Below are 20,090 nucleotides of genomic sequence, written 5' to 3' on the forward strand. Positions count from 1 at the left end.
AAAGAACCTATCTCTGAGCCAAAAAGCCTGTATTCAAATCCTACCTGCTCCCGAGGTGTTTAAGCACATTTCTGACACGTTGGTGGGGGGAGGCATGGAAACACTCTCAGCATTTACCCTGTCAAATCCCTTAAAGAATCTTGTATGTTTCAACGAGATCACTTCTGATTCCTGTAAACTGCAGTGAGCAGAATACCAACCTGTTTAGCCTTTGCTCATAAGATAATCCCTTCACATCAGGGATCATCCTAGTGACCCAGCTTTGAACTGTCTCCAATAAAGTAATATATTTTTAGTTATGGGGACCAAAACTGCTCTCAGTGCTCTAGATGTGCTCTCACCAGCATCTTTCTATTCAAATTCCTTCCCAGGATATGGGTGTCACTGGCCAGGCCAGCATTTATTACCCACCCCTGATTGTCCAGCTGTTGTGTGAACCAGATAGGGTTTTCTGACAATTAACAGTTCAGATATTTATTGAAATCAAATTCCACCACCTGCCATGGCAAGATTCAAACCCTGGTCCCCAGAACATTACCTGAGTCTCAGGATTGATAGTCTAGTGATAATATCATGAGGCCATCACCTCCCCTTCCAGCTGCAGTAAGACCTTCCTACTTGTATATTCCAAACCTGTTGAAATTAGAGCCAACGTTCCATTAGCTGCCTTGATTACCTTGAAACAAAAAAAAACCCAAAGAACTGCAGATGCTGGAAATCACAAAGAAAATCAGAAATTGCTGGAAAAAGTAAGCAGTTCTTGCAGCATCCGTGGAGAGAAAGCAGAGTTAGCATTTTAGGTCCAGTTACCCTTCTTCAGAGCTAACACCTATCGTTAACTCTCTTCTCCTCCACCCCTCGCCTACCCCAGTCCCTTCTCTTGCATATATTTTCCAAGCCACTACTCATTCTGAACAAAAACTGAACCAATGTTTCACTGGACCTGAAACATTTAACTCTGCCTTCTCTCCACAGATGCTGCCAGACCTGAGTTTTTCCAGCAATTTCTGGTTTTCTCTCCTGCTTACTTGCAGAACCTACGTGCTTGCTTTTTGCGTTTCATGCACAAGTGCCCGGACGTCCCTTTGTGTTGCAGCTTTCTGTATTTTTCTCCAAGTAATATTTTGTTCTTCCGTTCTCCCTTCCTAAATGAGCTTCACATTTTCTCACATGCTCCGTTTGCCAATTATTAACCACTTACTTAACCTACCAATATTTCTCTTTAAACTGTTTATATCTTTTTATGGCCTGGCTTTCTACCTATTTTTGTGCTGTTAACAAATTTGGGTACAGTATATTTATTTCCTTCCCTCAAGTCATTAATATATACAGTATTGTAATCAATTGTGGTCCCAGTACTGATCCCTGTGAAATCCTATTAGTTGCATATTACAAACCCGAAAAAGCACCTCTTAATCCCACTAGCTGTTTTCTGCCCGTGAGTCATTTCTCCCTCCAACACTATGGGCTCTTCTGAGTTGACCTTTTGTGATTCCTGATGCCCATTGATTTTAATTTTGCTGGGTTCCTTCATACGACACATTATCCAATAATATGCTGTTGGGTGGTAATTTTCCAGATCTGACTTGTGCTGCTTTCTGTAGTCAGAACATGCTTGAACAATTATCCATTCAGTCAGGTAGATAATAGCATTGTAGCTGTGCTGGAACAGCTTGACCAAGCACATGGCTAGTTCTAGGCACAGGTCTTCACTGCTATCGTTAAGATGTTGTCAACCTTTACTGTTTCCAGTGCGCTGTGATGCTTCTTAATATAACATAGAGTGAATTGAAAACTGGCAACCTCGGGAGGCCAAGATGGATATCCAGTTGGCACTTCTGTTTGAAAATGAATTCAGCTCTCTCTTTAATATACTTAGCTGCACAATCTTTGAAGTTTGAGGAGTCTCTGATTAGTTGTTTAATTGTTATCTACCGTATTGATTGGGCAAGGGGTTCTTTTGTATTTTCTTGTCTCAGTCAATTGCCTGTGGCTTTTCTGCAGCAATTATACAACTGAGTTGCTTGTTGACCATTTCAGAGGACTCTTAGAAGTTTATTACATTGCTTTGGTCTAAAGTCACATGCAGGTCAGACTGAGTGAGGATAACAGATTTCCTTCCGTGAAGGATATTAGTGAGCATTTTTTTTGCGCAATCTGGTAATTTCATGGTGGTTATTACTAAAATTGGCTTTTTAATTCCATATTTTTATTAATTAATTGAACTTAAAATTTCTCCAACAGTCATTGATTTGAAATTGTGTATCTAGACCATTAATCCTGGTCCCTGGGTTATTGGTAGAGTAATATTACCACGGTGCTACCTCTCCAATCTCTCTGATACTGTTCATTAACTTGAGGCTGTGTTGTGTATTTTAGACCCTAGGATATTGGAGAATAATTACACCAGCTGTTGTAAAAGCTTCAGTGTCACAAAAGTGATGTCATTTATCAAAGACATGTATTTTCTAGCACCTAACTGATGTTCAGAGGAATGGTACACTTAGAAAATCAAGAAATGACATAACATAGAAATATCATTTGTTCCATTGTGATTGTGAACCTATTGCTAGAGATATCCAGTTTGTTAAATCTAGTCTCTTCCTCCCGGACCTGAAATTTTTACTTCAAAGTGACGTGATAAGCAAACATTGTGTGCTTTCCAGTTGAAAAAAGCAATTGTTCGCCATTACTTTGTGCTGTCTGTGTCCATTGCTAATTTTGTATTGACAGTGTCGTTTCATCAATTGCATTGCCATTAATTTTATTGACATATCTCGTGTTCAGTTTGTATATCATTGACGTTAGTTTGATTGGCTAGATTTATTCCAATTCCCTTTTATGAACAGATGTAACATTTCTAATTTTGACTTGGTAAACATTCTCTCCCAGTTGCATCTTACCTGTAGTTTGAATGAAAAATATATAAGTGCTAACTTTTTCTTTGTATTCACAATGTAACGTGATTATTCAAAATTATTTTTTAAAGGTATTCCTGCTGCTTCCTTAGTAACTCCTGCAGATGTCATCAAAACAAGACTTCAAGTAGCAGCTCGTGCTGGTCAGACTACCTATAGTGGTGTTATTGACTGTTTTAGGAAGATCTTAAGAGAGGAAGGTCCCAGAGCTTTATGGAAAGGAGCTGGAGGTATGGAATGCTAATGCTTCAAATGATTAAGGCTTGAACAGTAGAGGATAATCTATATAAAAAAAATCAGTCAAGTAACATGAGACTTGCTTTTTAATTTTCCCACAGCCCGTGTCTGCCGGTCCTCACCTCAGTTTGGTGTAACTCTGGTGAGTTACGAACTTTTGCAAAGGTGGCTCAACATTGACTTTGGGGGAATGTAAGTACATGTTTGCAGTAAGTGTTTTGCCTGTGGCACAACATGACCAACAATTTGGATGTAGTTTTCATGTTATTTCTGACTTATGGAATGACTGTGTGTGCGAAGTTGAGATCAGCTGGTCATTCAGTCTTACATGTTTCAGCATGTAGCATTGCCAAACCCATATTGCAGTTTGAACATGTTGATGTGCAAAAATGACCAGACACACTACTTTTGTCTTGACCTTCCTATCCTGTTTTAGCAATGCACTGCATACACACTCCATTACATGCATATTGCAGTAGTGTAAATTTTAGATCATGAAAATCAAACAGAAAAAAGCAAGTTATTGGATTTTTTTTTGCAAACGTTATAAGATAGTAAAGGATCTTTATTATTTGTAATGCCATTGAAGCCTTGTTCTGGGGCAGCTGTTAAACAAATGATATTAAGAACAATGATAATCGTGCAGTCTAAGCTGCTTTCTATCTACCCTCTCTCCATGTCACCCCCAGTTTCCCTGCCCACTTTTCTCTGCTTCAAATAAAATGGCCCTAGCGCCTCTTCATGGCTAAACTGCCCTATCCTAGACAACATCCTGGTGAATCTTCTCAGAATACAGGGTTAACGGTAGGGTTCTTAGTGAGGTGGAGGAACAGAGGGATCTTGGGGTCTATATTCATAGGTCTTTGAAAGTTGCCACTCAGGTGGATAGAGCTTGTAAGAAGGCCTATGGTGTATTAGCGTTCATTAGCAGAGGGATTGAATTCAAGAGTCGTCAAGTGATGTTGCAACTGTACAGGACTTTGGTTAGGCCACATTTGGAGTACTGTGTGCAGTTCTGGTCGCCTCACTTTAGGAAAGATGTGGAAGCTTTGGAGAGGGTGCAGAGAAGATTTACCAGGATATTGCCTGGAATGGAGAATAGGTCGTATGAGAATAGGTTGAGAGTGCTAGGCCTTTTCTCATTGGAACGGCAAAGGATGAGGGGTGACTTGATAGAGGTTTATAAGATGATCAGAGGAATAGATAGACAGTCAGAAACTTTTTCCCCGGGTGCAAAAGAGTGTTACAAGGGGACATAAATTTAAGATGGAAATGTGTTGCTGGAAAAGCGCAGCAGGTCAGGCAGCATCTAGGGAACAGGAGAATCGACGTTTCGGGCATTAGCCCTTCAGGAACAACGTTCCTACGCATGGGTTGCTAATGCCCGAAACGTCGATTCTCCTGTTCCCTAGATGCTGCCTGACCTGCTGCGCTTTTCCAGCAACACATTTCCATCTCTGATCTCCAGCATCTGCAGACCTCACTTTCTTCTCAAAGACATAAATTTAAGGTGAAGGGTGGAAGGTATAGGGGAGATGACAGGGGTGGGTTCTTTACCCAGAGAGTGGTGGGGGCATGGAATGCGCTGCCTGTGGGAGTGGTAGAGTCAGAATCTTTGGTGACCTTTAAGCGGCAATTGGATAGGTACATGGATGGGTGCTTAAGCTAGGACAAATGTTCGGCACAACATCGTGGGCCGAAGGGCCTGTTCTGTGCTGTATTGTTCTATGTTCTATGACACCTCTCTAGTGCAATCACATCCTTCCTATAGTGTGGTGACCAGACGTGCCCACAATTCTCCAACCATGGCTGGAGAAAAGTCCTGGACATCTCCAACATAATCTCTTTGCTCTTATAACCTATGCCAAAATTGATAAAAGCAAGAGTGCCTTTTTAACCACCCAATTAGCCTGCCCTGTCACCTTCAGGAATCTGTAGACTAGCACTCCGTTGCAAGAATTTCCAGGGTCTGATAGTAGCCCAACTATCTTCTAACCCTTATCTGCAGGGAGTTACCTGAGAAAAAAATCCTTAGTGTTAAAATAGTCTTTATTATTTAGCTATAACTAGGAAATTTAAAAACAATAGCCCAGAGACTTGGAATAAATGATTACAGAGACAGGTACCACTGATGTTTTAGTGGCTTCTTCAGAGGTTCAATGAATAAACAACTTTTTTTGACAGTAGGCTTTATCTTATGTTTCCCTTTGCTATCTGCAGAAGAGTCAGCTCCTAGAACAAATGGTCCTATGCATTGTTTAACTAACAGTTATGTATCCTTGTGAATTATTCACAGGTAAAAATTCACAACTGTATTATTAAATATTGCTGTACAAGTTATTTCATTAAGGTATTATTTTTTAAATCCTTTCCCACTCCAAATCACTCTGTTCCTCTAAGCTCTGGTGTCCTGCCATTCATTGAGTACTCCCTTGTCTTGTTACTATTTCCAATATGCATCACCTCACACTTCAGTTAAATTTCACCTGTCACTGATCTGACCAACCTGTTTATATCCTCCTGTAATCTCAGACCTTGTTGCTCAGTCAACCACCTGCCAATCTTCGTTTATCTGGAAACTTCCTCTCCCACTTCACATTTTCTTCTATATCATTTACATCACAAACAATAAAACAGCATGTTGCAATTAGTAACTCACCAACCGTACTCTTAACACCTAGAAAGACAAGAGCAACCCATGCGTAGGAACGTTGTTCCCGGCCAAATCTCCTCAGTCACAATCCATCCTGATATGGAATTCTCCTTCTATTTGCACTTGAGTATATGGCAATCAATGCTTGCAAAGTGAGTGACACCCACATTCCATAAAGAAATAAGTTGTTAAAATAGCTTATACTTTGCTGCATAATCACAACAGTTCAGACCTGAGTTTTCATTGGTACAGTGTACTATCAAATTAAGCATGTTCAAAAAAATTGTTGATACTAGTGGTCAGCTGACCTACAAGTCAACTAATTTTTAATGTTGGGTTCTGTTCCTGGGAGTTTTCAATCCCGTTCTCTTCAGTTAAAGTTAAAAGAATGCTATGCTATTCATTCCCATTACTTCTAATGCTGAAAATTGCCCATTAATACAATTTAACTGAATTTTTCTTTTCCCATCTGGCAAACTGAAGAGTAATTTTGCAGTGCAGATGTAGACCAGCACAGCCTGGTTTGAGAGCATGAGATGGGATGCAATTTTAAAAATCAGCTTGACAGAGAGATCATTCCTATTCTCCTGTTCGAAGTTGGCATTTTAACAAAACCTCTACATCACCACTGTTTGAAATTCATCCTGAAAGAATGTGTAATGGGGGAGAAGTGCACTCTATTGTTTGTTTTGCTGCTTCCCCAAATTTCTATTCCATGAATACAGTGTTGGTGTGCTTCTCTCATTCTTGCAAGTAGTTTTCACCAAAGTCACTGCTAAAATCTTTTATTCAACAGCAAACCTGTTGGTTCTGAGCCCACACCGAAATCTAGGATCTCCGACCTTCCTCCAGTCTCGCCTCATCACATTGGAGGATACAAACTAGCTGCTGCCACTTTTGCTGGAGTTGAAAACAAATTTGGCCTCTACCTGCCTAAATTTAGATCATCAGGTGTGGCCTCAATCCATCCACAAGCGTCACCTGGTTCTCCAGAATCTTAAAAGATCTCCCAAAGCAATGAGGTGCAATGTGTAAAGCTGCATGTAGGTGGAGGTCAGTTGGAATTTGATTGAAATCATGTATTTCCTAATTAAATTTTTGTAATAATACTAAATGTTTGAATTGTTTGCATTGCAGAAAATTGTTGCTACAGAATTTCCTTGTATAATTTTAGAGATCATGTGTAAAAGATGAAACAAAACTCCACCTACAGCTAGAAATAAATACTTAAAACCACTTAAATTTCATGATTGTTTCAAAAAGCAATGTATTCAATCGTTGATTTCAGACTTGAATACTGTTGATATTTGTTGTGTTGACTGCTATGGACACTTTAAAAAGTTGTTTTATTCTTGATGTGCTTTTTCTTGATCTTTTCTTCTCTTGCTTATGAAGCACCAGAAAAAAGTTCAAAACAGAACTTATTATTAATGAAAAAGTATCTAATGTTACAAAGTTTAATGCACATTTTATTTTGTTCATTCATTAAAGTGCAGAAAAGTTATTTTAACTTGTTTGGGTTCAAAAATTGTTTCATAATAATGCAACTGATATCAAACTTGGCTGTAAATGTGGGCAGGTTGGTTAATGTTTTACTTCTGCACATTAAGATTCAAGCTCCGGTGTGGGCAGAGCTCATGCACATCCGCAATGATCACCAATTGGTTTTTGCAATGAAAACACTGCTATAGCATGAAAAACTACTGTAGTGAAATAACCCCTACCCTGACTTTTGTTTAATAATGTTGTCACTGAAGAAGGATTCTCCATAAAGTCTGTATATTAGACACAAGTTGAAAAGATGAACGAGTGTGCCCAGTATAAAGCAGAATTCTTTAAAAATGCATTTTTAAAGTATTCTTACAAATGTGACAGGAGCAGTCAAGTAATGACCAACCCTTAGAATTTTCATGCCTTTCACGAATGTAAAATAAATGCCAGCTTCTGGCTGAACCATGTCCTCAGCATTGCCAAAAATCCTATTAAAATCAATAGCTGTAATACATACAAAGGGAGTTGATTCTTCCTTTTGGAATTGGGTCACTTTTCTAGCTGGCATAATAATCCAACATTAATACTGATTTTAAATTTTTTAAAAGATTGCATTATTTTAGATTTTGCTTTACAAAACTTATACTTGATATACCTGTACATATTGTACATTCTGTACAGACACCATAGGGACTGAGTAAAACAGAAGTGGTGCAATAAGCTTAAGTTAAAGGTTGGTGGAAGACATTGTACAGATTATAGTTTTGTTAAATCATGCCAGAATATTACTGTTTAAAGAAATCAATACAATGAAAATTATGATTCAATGAGAATGAGGCTGTTAAATTTGGTGTCTGAATTGCTGGGAAGTCTGGATCTAATTTTAGGCTAATAGGTAAATCAACCTTAGCTCAAAACCTTGCTTTTTATGATGTACATTTCAGCACATTTGCTGAAGGTGTTCTTTCATTTTGTAATTGGGTGTTTCTCAGTAAATTGAAGCAGTGTCTGAATTGTGTACAGACTAAAATTGCATTATTCATTAACCTACCACCAGCAGTTTGTGTGATAAGGAATACATCTAATGTGACATTTCTACAATTAAACTGTATATATGGCAGATAAAATCTTTTGCATTTCAGTATGTTTATGGGGAATTAAAAATTAATAGTAAATGTATAACTTGGAGCAAATAGATGGTGCCTGAACGTTTTCAATGTGGTTGAGAGTACGCTTGTGGTCTTGAACCACAATTATTTCCTCAATAAGGCTACTTTTCCTTTTACAGGAACTTTGCAGTCCTGCTGCAAACAAAGCAACTAAACCAATAATGGAAGATTTGAAAATAAAAATGTAAATACTTTGGAGTATAGGCCACTTGGTACTATGGTAATTTCACACAAATTCCTACATGAAAACCAGAACACATATTTTTACTTGTTTTATTATTTATGTAAAACTGTCATTAAAACTAGTACACAACTTGGTCTTTACAAAGTCATTTTTACCAGTTCATTAGTTTAATGAGCACAATATTTTTCTCCATTTTAATAGTACTTGAGATTAGAGCATTTTGTCCAGTATCCCTACTCAGGATAACAAAAACCAGGCCAGTGAAATTCAGTAATTTCTGGAAATAATTCTCAGCGCTCAAACTTAATTGAAAGGACATATAATAAGTGATAGTCAGTTCAAGGTCTTCTGTAATGGGGGATGGGAGTTTTCCTGTTTTTTTTTTAGACCCTTTAAAGGTTTTGAGCAAGAAATTGTAACCACTATGGTTATTCTGCCCCTTTTTTTTGGTCCACATGTCATATTACAGGTTGTCCAAATTACAACAGCAGTCTTTTTTTTAAAGAATGGACCAGTTTAGGACAGTTGATACCCTTACCACTATTAGTGAAGAGAGAGAAAATCAGCAAAAGTAGCAAGTGCAAATTTTATTCCCTGTGTTGTTACTTTGATATTTTTGAACCTATTCTAGGAAAGCAAATAGTTATGTGAAAAATTCTTGCATCTGGTTCAGTAATCCATGGGTGAGGTTTAGGAGCTGGTTTACTAAGCCATCAAGTTATATTCAGAGAAAAAGCATAGAAAAATTACAAACCTGATTTGGAAAAGATAAAATTAAATTTGGAAGTACTCTACAACTAAGTCATGCCTTGAACTCTAATCTGCTATTCATGCTGTAATTTCATCTTCTGCATCAGCTCTGTTCGCATTTATTTCTGCCAGTGTCCGAGCAAATCGTGTCCATTCATCATTTCGAGGAACTGCTATTTGCTGTTAAAATAAATGTGAGTTTAAAAATGCTAATCATTACCTTCAATATTAAAACTAAAAGATGCAGTTAAACGCAGAAGCAATTGGAAGAAGGACTCTAAATACAGATTTTACTGACCTGATAATATTGAGGATTAGTTGATAGAACTAAACTGGCGTTCAAATTTAAAAAAAACTTTTTGCACTGAAGGTTCATGGAAAACATAGTATTAGATTCTTTGTTCCAATATAGGAAATTGTTTTGTTTATAATGTCGGGCAGTGAGATGATCATAGGGAGTAACTGTGCTAAGTGTTATTAGCACAGATAACCATGTACTTGCAGAAGATATCACTAAGCAGCAACATAGAAGAGGAAACCTGTAATGGGCCCTTGCAGAACTTAGAACAGCACAGAACAGGCCCTTCAGCCCATGTTGTTGTGCCGGCCATTGATCCTCATGTATGCACACACAAATTTCTGTGACCATATGCATGTCCAGTGGTCTCTTAAATGTCCCCAATGATCTTGCTTCCACAACTGCCGCTGGCAACACATTCCATGCTCTCACAACTCAACATAAAGAACCTGCCTCTGACATCCCTCTATACTTTCCTCCAACCAGCTTAAAACTATGACCCTTCATGTTAGCCATTTCTGCCCTGGGAAATAGTCTCTGGCTATCAACTCTATCTATGCCTCATTATCTTGTATACCTCAATTAGGACCCCTCCTCCTTTTCTCCAATGAAAAATGTCTAAGCTCAGTCAACCTCTCTTCATAAGATAAGCCCTCCAGTCCAGGCAGCATCCTGGTAAACCTCCTCTGAACCCTCTCCAAAGCATCCACATTTTTCCTATGATAGGGCGACCAGAACTGGACGCAGTATTCCAAGTGTGGTCTAACCAAAGTTTTATAGAGCTGCAACAAGATCTCATAACTCTTAAACTCAATCCCCCTGTTAATGAAAGCCAAAACACCATATGCTTTCTTAACAATCCTGTCCACTTGGCCATTTTAAGGGATCTATGTACCTGCATACCAAGATCCCTCTGTTCCTCCACACTGCCAAGAATCCTATCCATAATCCTGTACTTAGCTTTCAAATTCGACCTTCCAAAATGCATCACCTCGCATTTATCCAGGTTGAACTCCATCTGCCACCTCTCAGCCCATCTCCGCATCCTGTCAATGTCCCGCTGCAGCCTACAACAGCCCTCTATACTGTCGACACCTCCAACCATTGTGTCATCTGCAAACTTGCTGACCCATCCTTCAATCCCCTCATCCAAGTCATTAATAAAAATTACAAACAGTAGAGGCCCAAGGACAGAGCCCTGTGGAACACCACTCACCACTGACTTCCATGCAGAATATTTTCCTTCTACTAGCACTCGCTGTCTTCTGTTGGCCAGCCAATTCTGTATCCAGACAGCTAAGTTCCTCTGTATCCCATTCCTCCTGACCTTCTGAATGAGCCTACCATGGGGAATCTTATCAAATGCCTTGCTGAAGTCCATATACACGACATCCACAGCTCGACCCTCATCAACTTTTCTAGTCACATCCTCAAAGAACTCTAAGGTTTGTGAGGCATGACCTGCCCCTCACAAAAACCGTGATGACTGTGTTTAATTAAGCCATGCTCTTCCAGATGGTCATAAATCCTATCCCTCAGAATCCTTTCTAACACCTTGCAGACGACAAATGAGAGACTTACTGGTATGTAATTGCCGGGGATTTCCATATTTCCTTTCTTGAAGAGAGGAATTACATTTGCCTCTCCAGTCCTCAGGTACGACTCCAGTGGACAGCGAGGATGTAAAGATCTTCGCAAGTAGCAAAGCAATCGCATTTCTCGTTTCCCAAAGCAGCCAAGGACAAATCTGGCCTGGGCCTGGCGACTTGCCAATCTTAATGTTTGACAAAATTTTCAGCACAGCAGCTTCCTCTATCTCTATCCATTCCAGCATGCACACCTGCTCTTCAAATGTTTCATTCACTACAAAGTTCATTTCTTTCGTAAAGACAGAAGCAAAAAACTCATTTAGGGCTTTCCCCTACCTCCTCAGACTCCACACACAAATTCCCTAATCGGCCCTACTCTTTCTTTGACCATTCTCTTATTCCTCACATAAGTGTAAAATGCCTTTGTGTTCTCCCTAATCCATTCTGCCAAGCCTTTCTCGTGCTTCCTCCTGGTTCTCCTCAGACCATTTTTGAGCTCCTTACTCACCTGCCTGTAATCCTCTAGAGCTGAGCTGAGCTTGACCCTAGCTTCCTCCACCTTATGTAAGCTACCTTAACGAGACACTCCACTGCTCTCGTCATCCAAGGTTCCTTTACCTTACCCCTTCTTGCCTGTCTCAGAGGGACATATTTATTCATCACTCACAACAACTGTTCCTTAAACAGTCTCCACATGTCTATAGTGCCTTTACCATGGAACAATTGCTCCCACTCCATGCTTCCTAACCCATGTCTAATCGCATCATAGTTTCCTCTTCCCCAATTAAATATCCTCCCATTTTGCCTAATCCTCTCCTCCTCCATTGCTATGTAGAATGTGAGGCAGTTGTGGTCACTATCACCAAAATGCTCTCCCTCCACAAGATCTGATACCTGTCCTGGCTCGTTTCCGAGCACCAAGTCTAGAATAGCCTCTCCCCTCATCGGCCTGTCAATGTACTGAGTTAGGAAACCCTCCTGAACACACCTTACAAAAACAGCTCCATTCAAATCTTCTGCTCAATATTGGGAAAGTTAAAGTTACCCATTACAACAACCCTACTACGTCCACACCTTTCCAAAATCTGCTGACCTATGCTTTCTTCAATCTCCCTGCTGCTATTGGGGGGCCTGTAGTAAACCCCTAACGAGGTCACTGCTCCCTTGCTGTTCCTAATTTCCACCCATACTGACTCGATAGGCAGATCTTCCTCGACAATGGAAGCTTCTAGCTATGATACCCTCTCTGATTAGTAGTGCTACACCCCCTCCCTATTCTTTTTAAATGCTCTAAACCCTGGAACATCCAGCAACCATTCCTGCCCCTGAGAAACCCATATCTGTTATGGCCACAACATCGTAGCACCAGGTACTGATCCATTTGGATCGGGTCTTCATTTGGTAATTGGAAAAAATGCTACTGGTGGAGATGTAATAGAACAATTAAGAATAGAAGGGAGATCCTGTTGAACTTGACCCCTACAGAGGTATCAAAACTCCAATCCTTGAGGATATTGTTTGTGATTTTGACCAAGCTTAACTTGTTACTTTGGGAAGGGCACAACCTCATTTGTACAGCTGAAAAAGGTCAGTATGTTAATCCCTTCATACCAAAATCCAATCTACTCCAGTAAACAAAGTAATATGATGAATTACTCACCTCTCCTACGTCATAAATCAATATCTGCCCTTCTGAGTCACCTACAGCTATTTCTCTTCCAGTCTGAGTCCATTTCACACGATTTAGTGCAGGATTACTGTCAACAGTAATGCTTGCAGTTGGCACCTAATTTGGATTTTAGAGAAAAAAAAGTTCGAAATAATTGCCATGAATTTTGATTATCTCAAAGAAGTGAAAATGTAAGACAAAATATTTTTACTTCAGAATATCTATTTTCTCCAGACGGTACAATACTGGATTGAAATTGTCCAAACCACCACACTACTGGTACAAGCTACTCAATATTAAACTTCCACCTAATTCTACTTACTTCAGTGTCATTGTTGAGATTCCATAAATCAAGTCTTCCCATTCCGTCAACACAAGCAAAAAGGGCAGGATGTGTCGGTGACCACATGACATCATAAACATAATCAGCATTATCTTCAAAGGAATACAATGGTTTGTTATTCTGAAAGAAAGTAGTGTTTATATAACTTAAGGTTTTTTTGTACATAAAAAAACAGATCCATAAATCAAAACTATACACATTCAATTTCATTCAATTATTGTAATGATTATACCTATGAAATTTTTACTTTTATTTTGTAGATTTTCTTCCATGCAACAATGTGCCAATCTAAAGTACTACAAGTTGAATATAGTGACAGTATAAATACAGTTAATACCAAGAAGTCAAACTACCTTAGTTGTCCAAAGTTTGACTGTCCAGTCAAAGGAAGAGGTGACAAAAAGATGAGAGAAGTCAGCTGGTCCAGCTGCAGTGTGATAATGAATACCTGTGATCGGTCCTTGATGACCATCAAAAATCTCACTAATTCCAGCCTTGCTACAATAAACAAGAGTTTTGATTACATAAATTGCTGTCAACAAAAATGTATAATTAACATTATAAAGTGAATACAAAATGCCCTTGTTCAGACAAATGTGAACTCTTCAGTTTTCTTGTCATCTAATAGGGAGAGGAAAGTCACTGAGATAAAAATATCTGGTCAACAAATTTTTCAAAATGATTTTTCTTTAATGGAAGGATCAATTGAAAATAATTCTTTAAGCAAACACCCCTTCTCAATGCAAAATTCATCTTCAAACAGTATAAGAAGGAAATTAACTAAGATTTACAGTTAACAATCCCTGTTCTAGGTCCTTGCCAACTTAAGTTTAACCCTTCAGCACTTCTCTTGCTCAGAAATTGTTGTTCCTTCACTAAGTTTGGTTTTTTGCATCCCAATCCTGATGAATCCAAGATGATAGCTTCAAGTTTGTTTATTTTGTAGTAATATTTAAATTCTGTACTAAAAAGGAACTATTTATAAAAAGTGCAGAAAGATGTCGGCACCAAGGAGACAGGAGTATGAATTAGACTTGGGTGCCTTTAGGTGCACTCTTAGTCACCAACTTTCAATTTCATCACCTTCATTTTTAAGATGATGGGTTACAGGTCACAACCCAAAATTCAAAAGTGACTCAATATACAAAAAAGTGAATTTTATTAATTTTCTCCAGACACTTATCAATAAATACACTACACCTAAAACAAAAAGGTATTAATTGAGGTTTGAATATAACTTAAGAAAATTGCATTTTGGTGAAGCAAACAAGAGCAGGACTTATACAGTTAATGGTAGGGCCCTACGTAGTGTTGGCAAACAGAGACCTAGGGGGTTCAGGTACGTAGTTCTTTGGAATTTGCATCACAGGTAGACGGGTGGTTAAAGGTGGTTTTTAGTACGTTTACCTTCATTATTCAGTCTAGTGAGTATAGAAGTTGGGACGTCATGTTGAAGTTGCACAAGATATTGGTGAGGCCACTTCTGGAGTACGGTGTACAGTTCTGAACACCCTTATATAGGAAGGAGGGTTCAGAAAATATTTACTAGGATGTTGCTGGGAATGGAGGATTTGATTTATAAGGAGAATCTGGATAGACAGACTTTTCACTGGAGCATAGGAGGTTGAGGGTTGACCTTACAGTTTATAAAATGAGGGATGTAGATAAGATGAAGAGCATAGGTATTTTCCCTTGGATGGGAGAATTCAAAACAAGGGGCCAATTATGACGGCGACAGGTGAAAGATTTAAAAGGGACCTGAGGAGCAACTTTTTCACATAGATTGGTTCATACTGGAATGGTCTGCCAGAGGAAATGGTATATGCAGGTGCAGGTACAGTTACAACATTTAAGATACTTGGAGAGGTACATGAATAGGAAAGGTTTAGAGGGATGTGGGCCAAATACAGGCAAGTAGGACTATTTAGTTTGGAAAACTAGGTCGGCATAGACGAGTTGGACTAAACGATCTGTTTCAATGCTGTTTGACTCTGACTCCGTAACAGCTTTCAAGGCATGAGAGGTAATTGAAAGATTCACTGTAAGTTCTACGCTGGAAATGTGAGAGTCATACAGCACAGAAATATTATTTGCTTAGTATAATAAATAAGCTAGATAATTTGAAAAAGAAAAATGCTTCAAGTGATCATAGTGCTTAGACAAGCTCACTTTTACTGTAGTTTACTCAATCCCCATACTAAATTTTGAGACCCATTCATCTAGCCAGAGGAAGTAGTGGAGGTTAGTACACTTATACCATTTAAGACATCTGAATGGGTATATGAATAGGAAGGGTTTAGAGGGACATGGGCCAAATGCTGGCAGAAAGGACTATTTACTTGGGATGTCGCTCAGCAAGGGCGAGTTGGACCGAAGGGCCTGTTTCTGTGCTACATATCTCTATGACTCTATACCTTGTTTGAGGTTTAGAACTCCCAAGTTCCTAAATCCTTGTGCTCCATCATGAAGGACAAGGTGTGCAAGTACACCATCACTTTCAGGTACCCCTTTGAGTCACATTCTATCCTGTCTTGGACATATATTGTTGGTTCTTCTTTAATGCATTTTTCTGGAACTCCCAACCAGCAAAACTGTCGGGCATCACCCACAATCACTGCAGAGGTTCAACACGATAGCTCACAGCAACCTTCTCAACAGCAACAAATGCCATCAATATTCATATCCAAACTTTAAAATCCTCTAGCTTCTAACCTACCTTTGTTATGCTTTGTGACTTTTGTTTATATTTAAGGCATTATGTAAATAAAATTATTTGTTATTATTGAAAGCTGAATGAAATTGTTCTGGATTGTCAAGTTCCTTTTGTTGTATTTGAGACACTAGTTCAATAATCTGACTGATTCCAAGATACCAGTCTTCTCCATGTGAGTGTATTCAAGCCAATCAAGCTGTGTAAAGCATCCCCACATTGGACTTCCATTGGTTACTAAGAGAATGCCAATGATTCAATGTGGTGATGGAAGGTGTTAGGATAGTTTAACAAAAAAAATGGAATATTTTTTCAGTAAAGACACTCAATATGAAAATCAGATAAATCTTTAAAATTCACTGTTTCAGTCTCAGCTGGAGTACTATACACAATTCTGGAGACCAGAGTTTAGGGAAGATGTTAAGACCTAGAGAACGTTCACTAGGTGATAACTGAAATCTCTAATACCTGCAATGTGAAGAGATTTGAGATGCTAGGATTATTCTTAGAGAGAGTTATGAGGAGACTTAAAGGATTTTAAATTGTTAGTGACTTTGATAAGTATACTATGGAGAAAATACTGCCTTCACAGCAAGTAAATAATAACCAGAGATCAGATTTTAAACGATTGTTTAAAGATCTAGAAAAGAAAGGAGGAGAAATTTCTTTTGAGAGGATTGGTCAGATCTGGAACATATTACCTGAAATGGTGGTTGATCAGATTCCATGGGAGTTTATAAGTAATTAATAAGGGATCATTTGTAGTGTTAGGAGGAAAAGCTAGGGATGAAATTGGACTCTTTCAAGGAACTAGTACAGTTGTGAGATACTCAAAAGCCTCTTACCAGGCTGTAAATTTCTATGATGAAGGGTTTTTGCCCGAAATGTCGATTTCCCTGTTCCTCGGATGCTACCTGACCTGCTGTGCTTTTCCAGCACCACTCTGATCTAAAAACTGTAAATTTCTATGATTATAGCTTTACAACTTTAGTGTCCTTTGAATTGTAATGTGAACAATGCATTTCAGGCAAAAGATTGTTCAACAGTCAAGCATATTTCAAAATTATATGAAATAACTGCTATTAACAAGGCAAATTTGAAACAGAAGAAAAAAATACCCCTAGTATATGTTTAATAAAGGAGGAGATAAAACAATTAAAGATTTAAATACAGAACTCAAGTATTAAAGAATGTGAGAGAGATATAGTATTTCACAAATGCATAAATAAGACATATTGACTGATGTATGAGCAGAGGTTGAATTGGGTAGGATTACATTCACTAGAGTTCTACTAAAGGTCCTAAGCAAATGCACAGTTATTGACCTGAAAGTAGTAAAGAAAAAGTTTCCACTTATGGGGAGTCCAAAACCAGAGATTATATTTAGAAGCTGATCACTAACAAGGTCAATAAGATATAAAAGTTTTTCACTCAAGAGAGTGGAACAATGCAAAAACATAACTGGGAGAAAAAAATCTACGTGTCCTTAATGGGGATACTTTATAGGCACGAGAGAGAGAGAGAGAGAGATTGAAAGGCTATGATGAAATGGTTTGATGAAGTAGGGTGGGAGGAGACTGAGTAATAAAGATTAATAAAGACCAGTTTAGTTGAATGGTTTGTTTCCATGCCGTACATGTGATGCAATTAAATGTGAGAGACTGTTTGTGTAGACCATGAACCTTTAAGGGGATTATGGTATTCTCCTGCAAATATTTCCCTTAGGTTTTGTGGTTGGTAAAGATTACAGGTTTGCCTGCCACGAAACCTTAATGGATTGCTGCATCGCATCTTGTAAATAGTATACATTGTAGTGGCTGTGAGCTGATGACTAAAGGAGTGGATGTTTAACAAACAGTAGTTGGTGAATATCCAACTTTCTTCTGGCTGGAGTGGAGTTACCCGCTGGCTGGAGTGGAGTTACCCGCTGGCTAGAGTTGTTACCGATCAAAGCAGGTAGAAAGCAATGCATGAGGTGTAGAAGTTTTGGGGAGTTGGGTGCTTAACTACTCATCTCAGAATGCCAGCCTCTGTCCTGATCGAGTGGGCCTAACTTTTTTGTAGATGATCCAACTCAGTTTCTTGTCAATACTTAAGAATCGTGATTGTGGGCCATTTGGGAATAGTAATAAGATGGTAAGGTGGGGGCAACAAGTGAAAATTTGACAGCAACGCAAGTTTATTTGTTTAAATAAGCACTAAAGCTTTTACACACAAATTATTCAATTTCAAAATTAATTAATTCCTCATAAGCACATAGAATCCTTATAGTCCAGAAAGAGGCCATTCAGTCCATTGAGTCTGCACTGACCCAAAAGCACCCTACCCTGACCTAGCCTCCTACCCTATCCCTGTAATCCTACATTTACCATAGCTAATGCACTGAGCTTGTACATCTTTAAACTGCGGGAGAAAACTGAAGCACCTAGTAAAAATTCATGCAGTCACCCAACGCTAGAACCGAATCTTGGTCCTTAATGCTGAGAGGCAGCAGTGCTAACACTATGCAACTATGCCCTGCTCTCTGAGGCTTTCAATAGGTTTACATTCAAAATTTCTAATGACAAAGTGATTTTTTTCAAAAATCAGTACCAACTTATTTTTCATTAGCAGAATGTAAACTGGAATCTTACAGGGAAATAATTAAAACAAAGCATTTCAAATATTTTCTGCCTTACCTTCCATGGCGACATGCTGTGTATATAGAACCTTCTTCACTACCAACCACAAAATTATTAACATCACCCAATGGGAAGGACATGCAAGTAACAGCCACTGCTTTGGATTGTTTGTGCATCAACTCCATGCTGTCCTGTGCAAAACAAAACATTGTTGTTGATGTATTACTGTTTTTGTGAATCAAGGTGACAAAAGCATTTTACCTGATTTGTTACTTGCTCCAACATGTTGTGAAGGCAAGATATGTCATAAGGGATTGTCAAAAATACTGAATGTCAGGAGCACAGAAAGAGTTTTGATGTTGTAAGTGGGATCTGCATTCACATCTGATGCAATTAAATTTTGAAAAGAAATTACTTGGTGCTAAGCAAAAGGAATTATCTTCAGTCTCTCCCTTGAACATAATCAGAACTGGAGGAGAAGCAAGATGCCTATATACCCAACCAAGAGGAGAATGGGTTCAGTGTCGACAGAAGGACCCAACAAGATGACATGAAGCTGAGTGAGAGGGTGAGCTGGAAGGAGGATGCAGAGTTGCTTCATTGTGATTTGAACAAGGAATTGAGTGGGCAAATGCATGCTGAATTCAGTATAATATGTATAAATGTGAAGTTACCTTCGATCTCTGAGGAAGGATGTTTTTTCTATACAGAGTGCAGCAAAGGTTCACCAAGCTAATTCCAGGGATGACAGGACCGACATATGAGACGATGTTAAATCAATTACGGTTGTATTTGCTGAAGTTCAGAAGAACAAGGGGTGGATCTCATTGAAAACTGTAAAATTCTAATCGGACTAGACAGGGTAGATGCAGGAAGGCTGTTCCTGATTACAGGGAAGTCCAGAACCAGGGGTCACATTCTAAGAATACAGCGTAAACGATTTAGGACTGAGATGTGGAGACATTTCTTCACCCAGATTGGTGAGCCTGTGGAATTGCTACCACAGAAAGTTGTCAAGGCCAAAACTTTCATACTTTGAAGGAGAAGTTCAGTATAGCATTTGGGGCTAATGAGATCGAAGGATAGGGTGAAAAAGCAGAAACAGGCTGTTGCAATGAATGATCAGCCATGATCATAATGAATGGCAGAGTACGTTTGAAGGGCTGAGTAGCCAACCCCTGCTCATTTTTTTTAAACGATTGTATGATTTAGAAACAAGGATAAAAACTTTAAGGACTGACAGAATGTCAGTACAGAACTTATGCTGTGCAACAAACACTCGGGTTCTGGGTAAATAAGTCTATAGGCAGCAGAGGTTTGCATGAGCTCAAGTTCATATAATATGCTAGCTGGATGGGCAGTCTGGAATAAGGTCCAGAAGTAACAAGGCCATGGATGAAAGCTTCAGCAACAGATGAGCTGAGGCATGCACAAAAATGGCAATGTAACGAGAGAATT

The 20,090-nt window shown here is 38.8% G+C and overlaps 2 protein-coding genes across 8 annotated transcripts in view; one reads left to right on the forward strand and one right to left on the reverse strand.

Annotated features, from left to right (window-relative positions):
• Nucleotides 1-7,312, forward strand: part of slc25a12 (solute carrier family 25 member 12) — a 118,671-nt gene extending 111,359 nt beyond the window's left edge. For all 3 annotated transcript variants that reach the window (XM_043693649.2, XM_043693650.2, XM_087989037.1), the window contains 3 exons: nucleotides 2,990-3,148; nucleotides 3,257-3,347; nucleotides 6,605-7,312. In XM_043693649.2, coding sequence (XP_043549584.1) covers nucleotides 2,990-3,148; nucleotides 3,257-3,347; nucleotides 6,605-6,809 — 455 coding nt within the window. In that variant the 3' untranslated portion in view covers nucleotides 6,810-7,312. The remainder of the gene's footprint in view (nucleotides 1-2,989; nucleotides 3,149-3,256; nucleotides 3,348-6,604) is intronic.
• A 1,413-nt stretch (nucleotides 7,313-8,725) lies between these two features.
• LOC122551568 (cytoplasmic dynein 1 intermediate chain 2) overlaps nucleotides 8,726-20,090 on the reverse strand; it is an 87,735-nt gene continuing 76,370 nt past the window's right edge. For all 5 annotated transcript variants that reach the window (XM_043693645.2, XM_043693646.2, XM_043693647.2 and 2 more), the window contains 5 exons: nucleotides 18,690-18,823; nucleotides 13,655-13,799; nucleotides 13,281-13,421; nucleotides 12,950-13,075; nucleotides 8,726-9,582 (listed from right to left, as the gene is read on the reverse strand). In XM_043693645.2, the coding sequence (XP_043549580.2) occupies nucleotides 9,481-9,582; nucleotides 12,950-13,075; nucleotides 13,281-13,421; nucleotides 13,655-13,799; nucleotides 18,690-18,823 (648 nt within the window). In that variant the 3' untranslated portion in view covers nucleotides 8,726-9,480. The remainder of the gene's footprint in view (nucleotides 9,583-12,949; nucleotides 13,076-13,280; nucleotides 13,422-13,654; nucleotides 13,800-18,689; nucleotides 18,824-20,090) is intronic.

This window comes from Chiloscyllium plagiosum, unplaced genomic scaffold (assembly GCF_037043375.1).
Source record: "Chiloscyllium plagiosum isolate Xiang-an unplaced genomic scaffold, Cpla_swu_hap1 HiC_scaffold_7, whole genome shotgun sequence".
Taxonomy (NCBI): Eukaryota; Metazoa; Chordata; class Chondrichthyes; order Orectolobiformes; family Hemiscylliidae; genus Chiloscyllium; species Chiloscyllium plagiosum.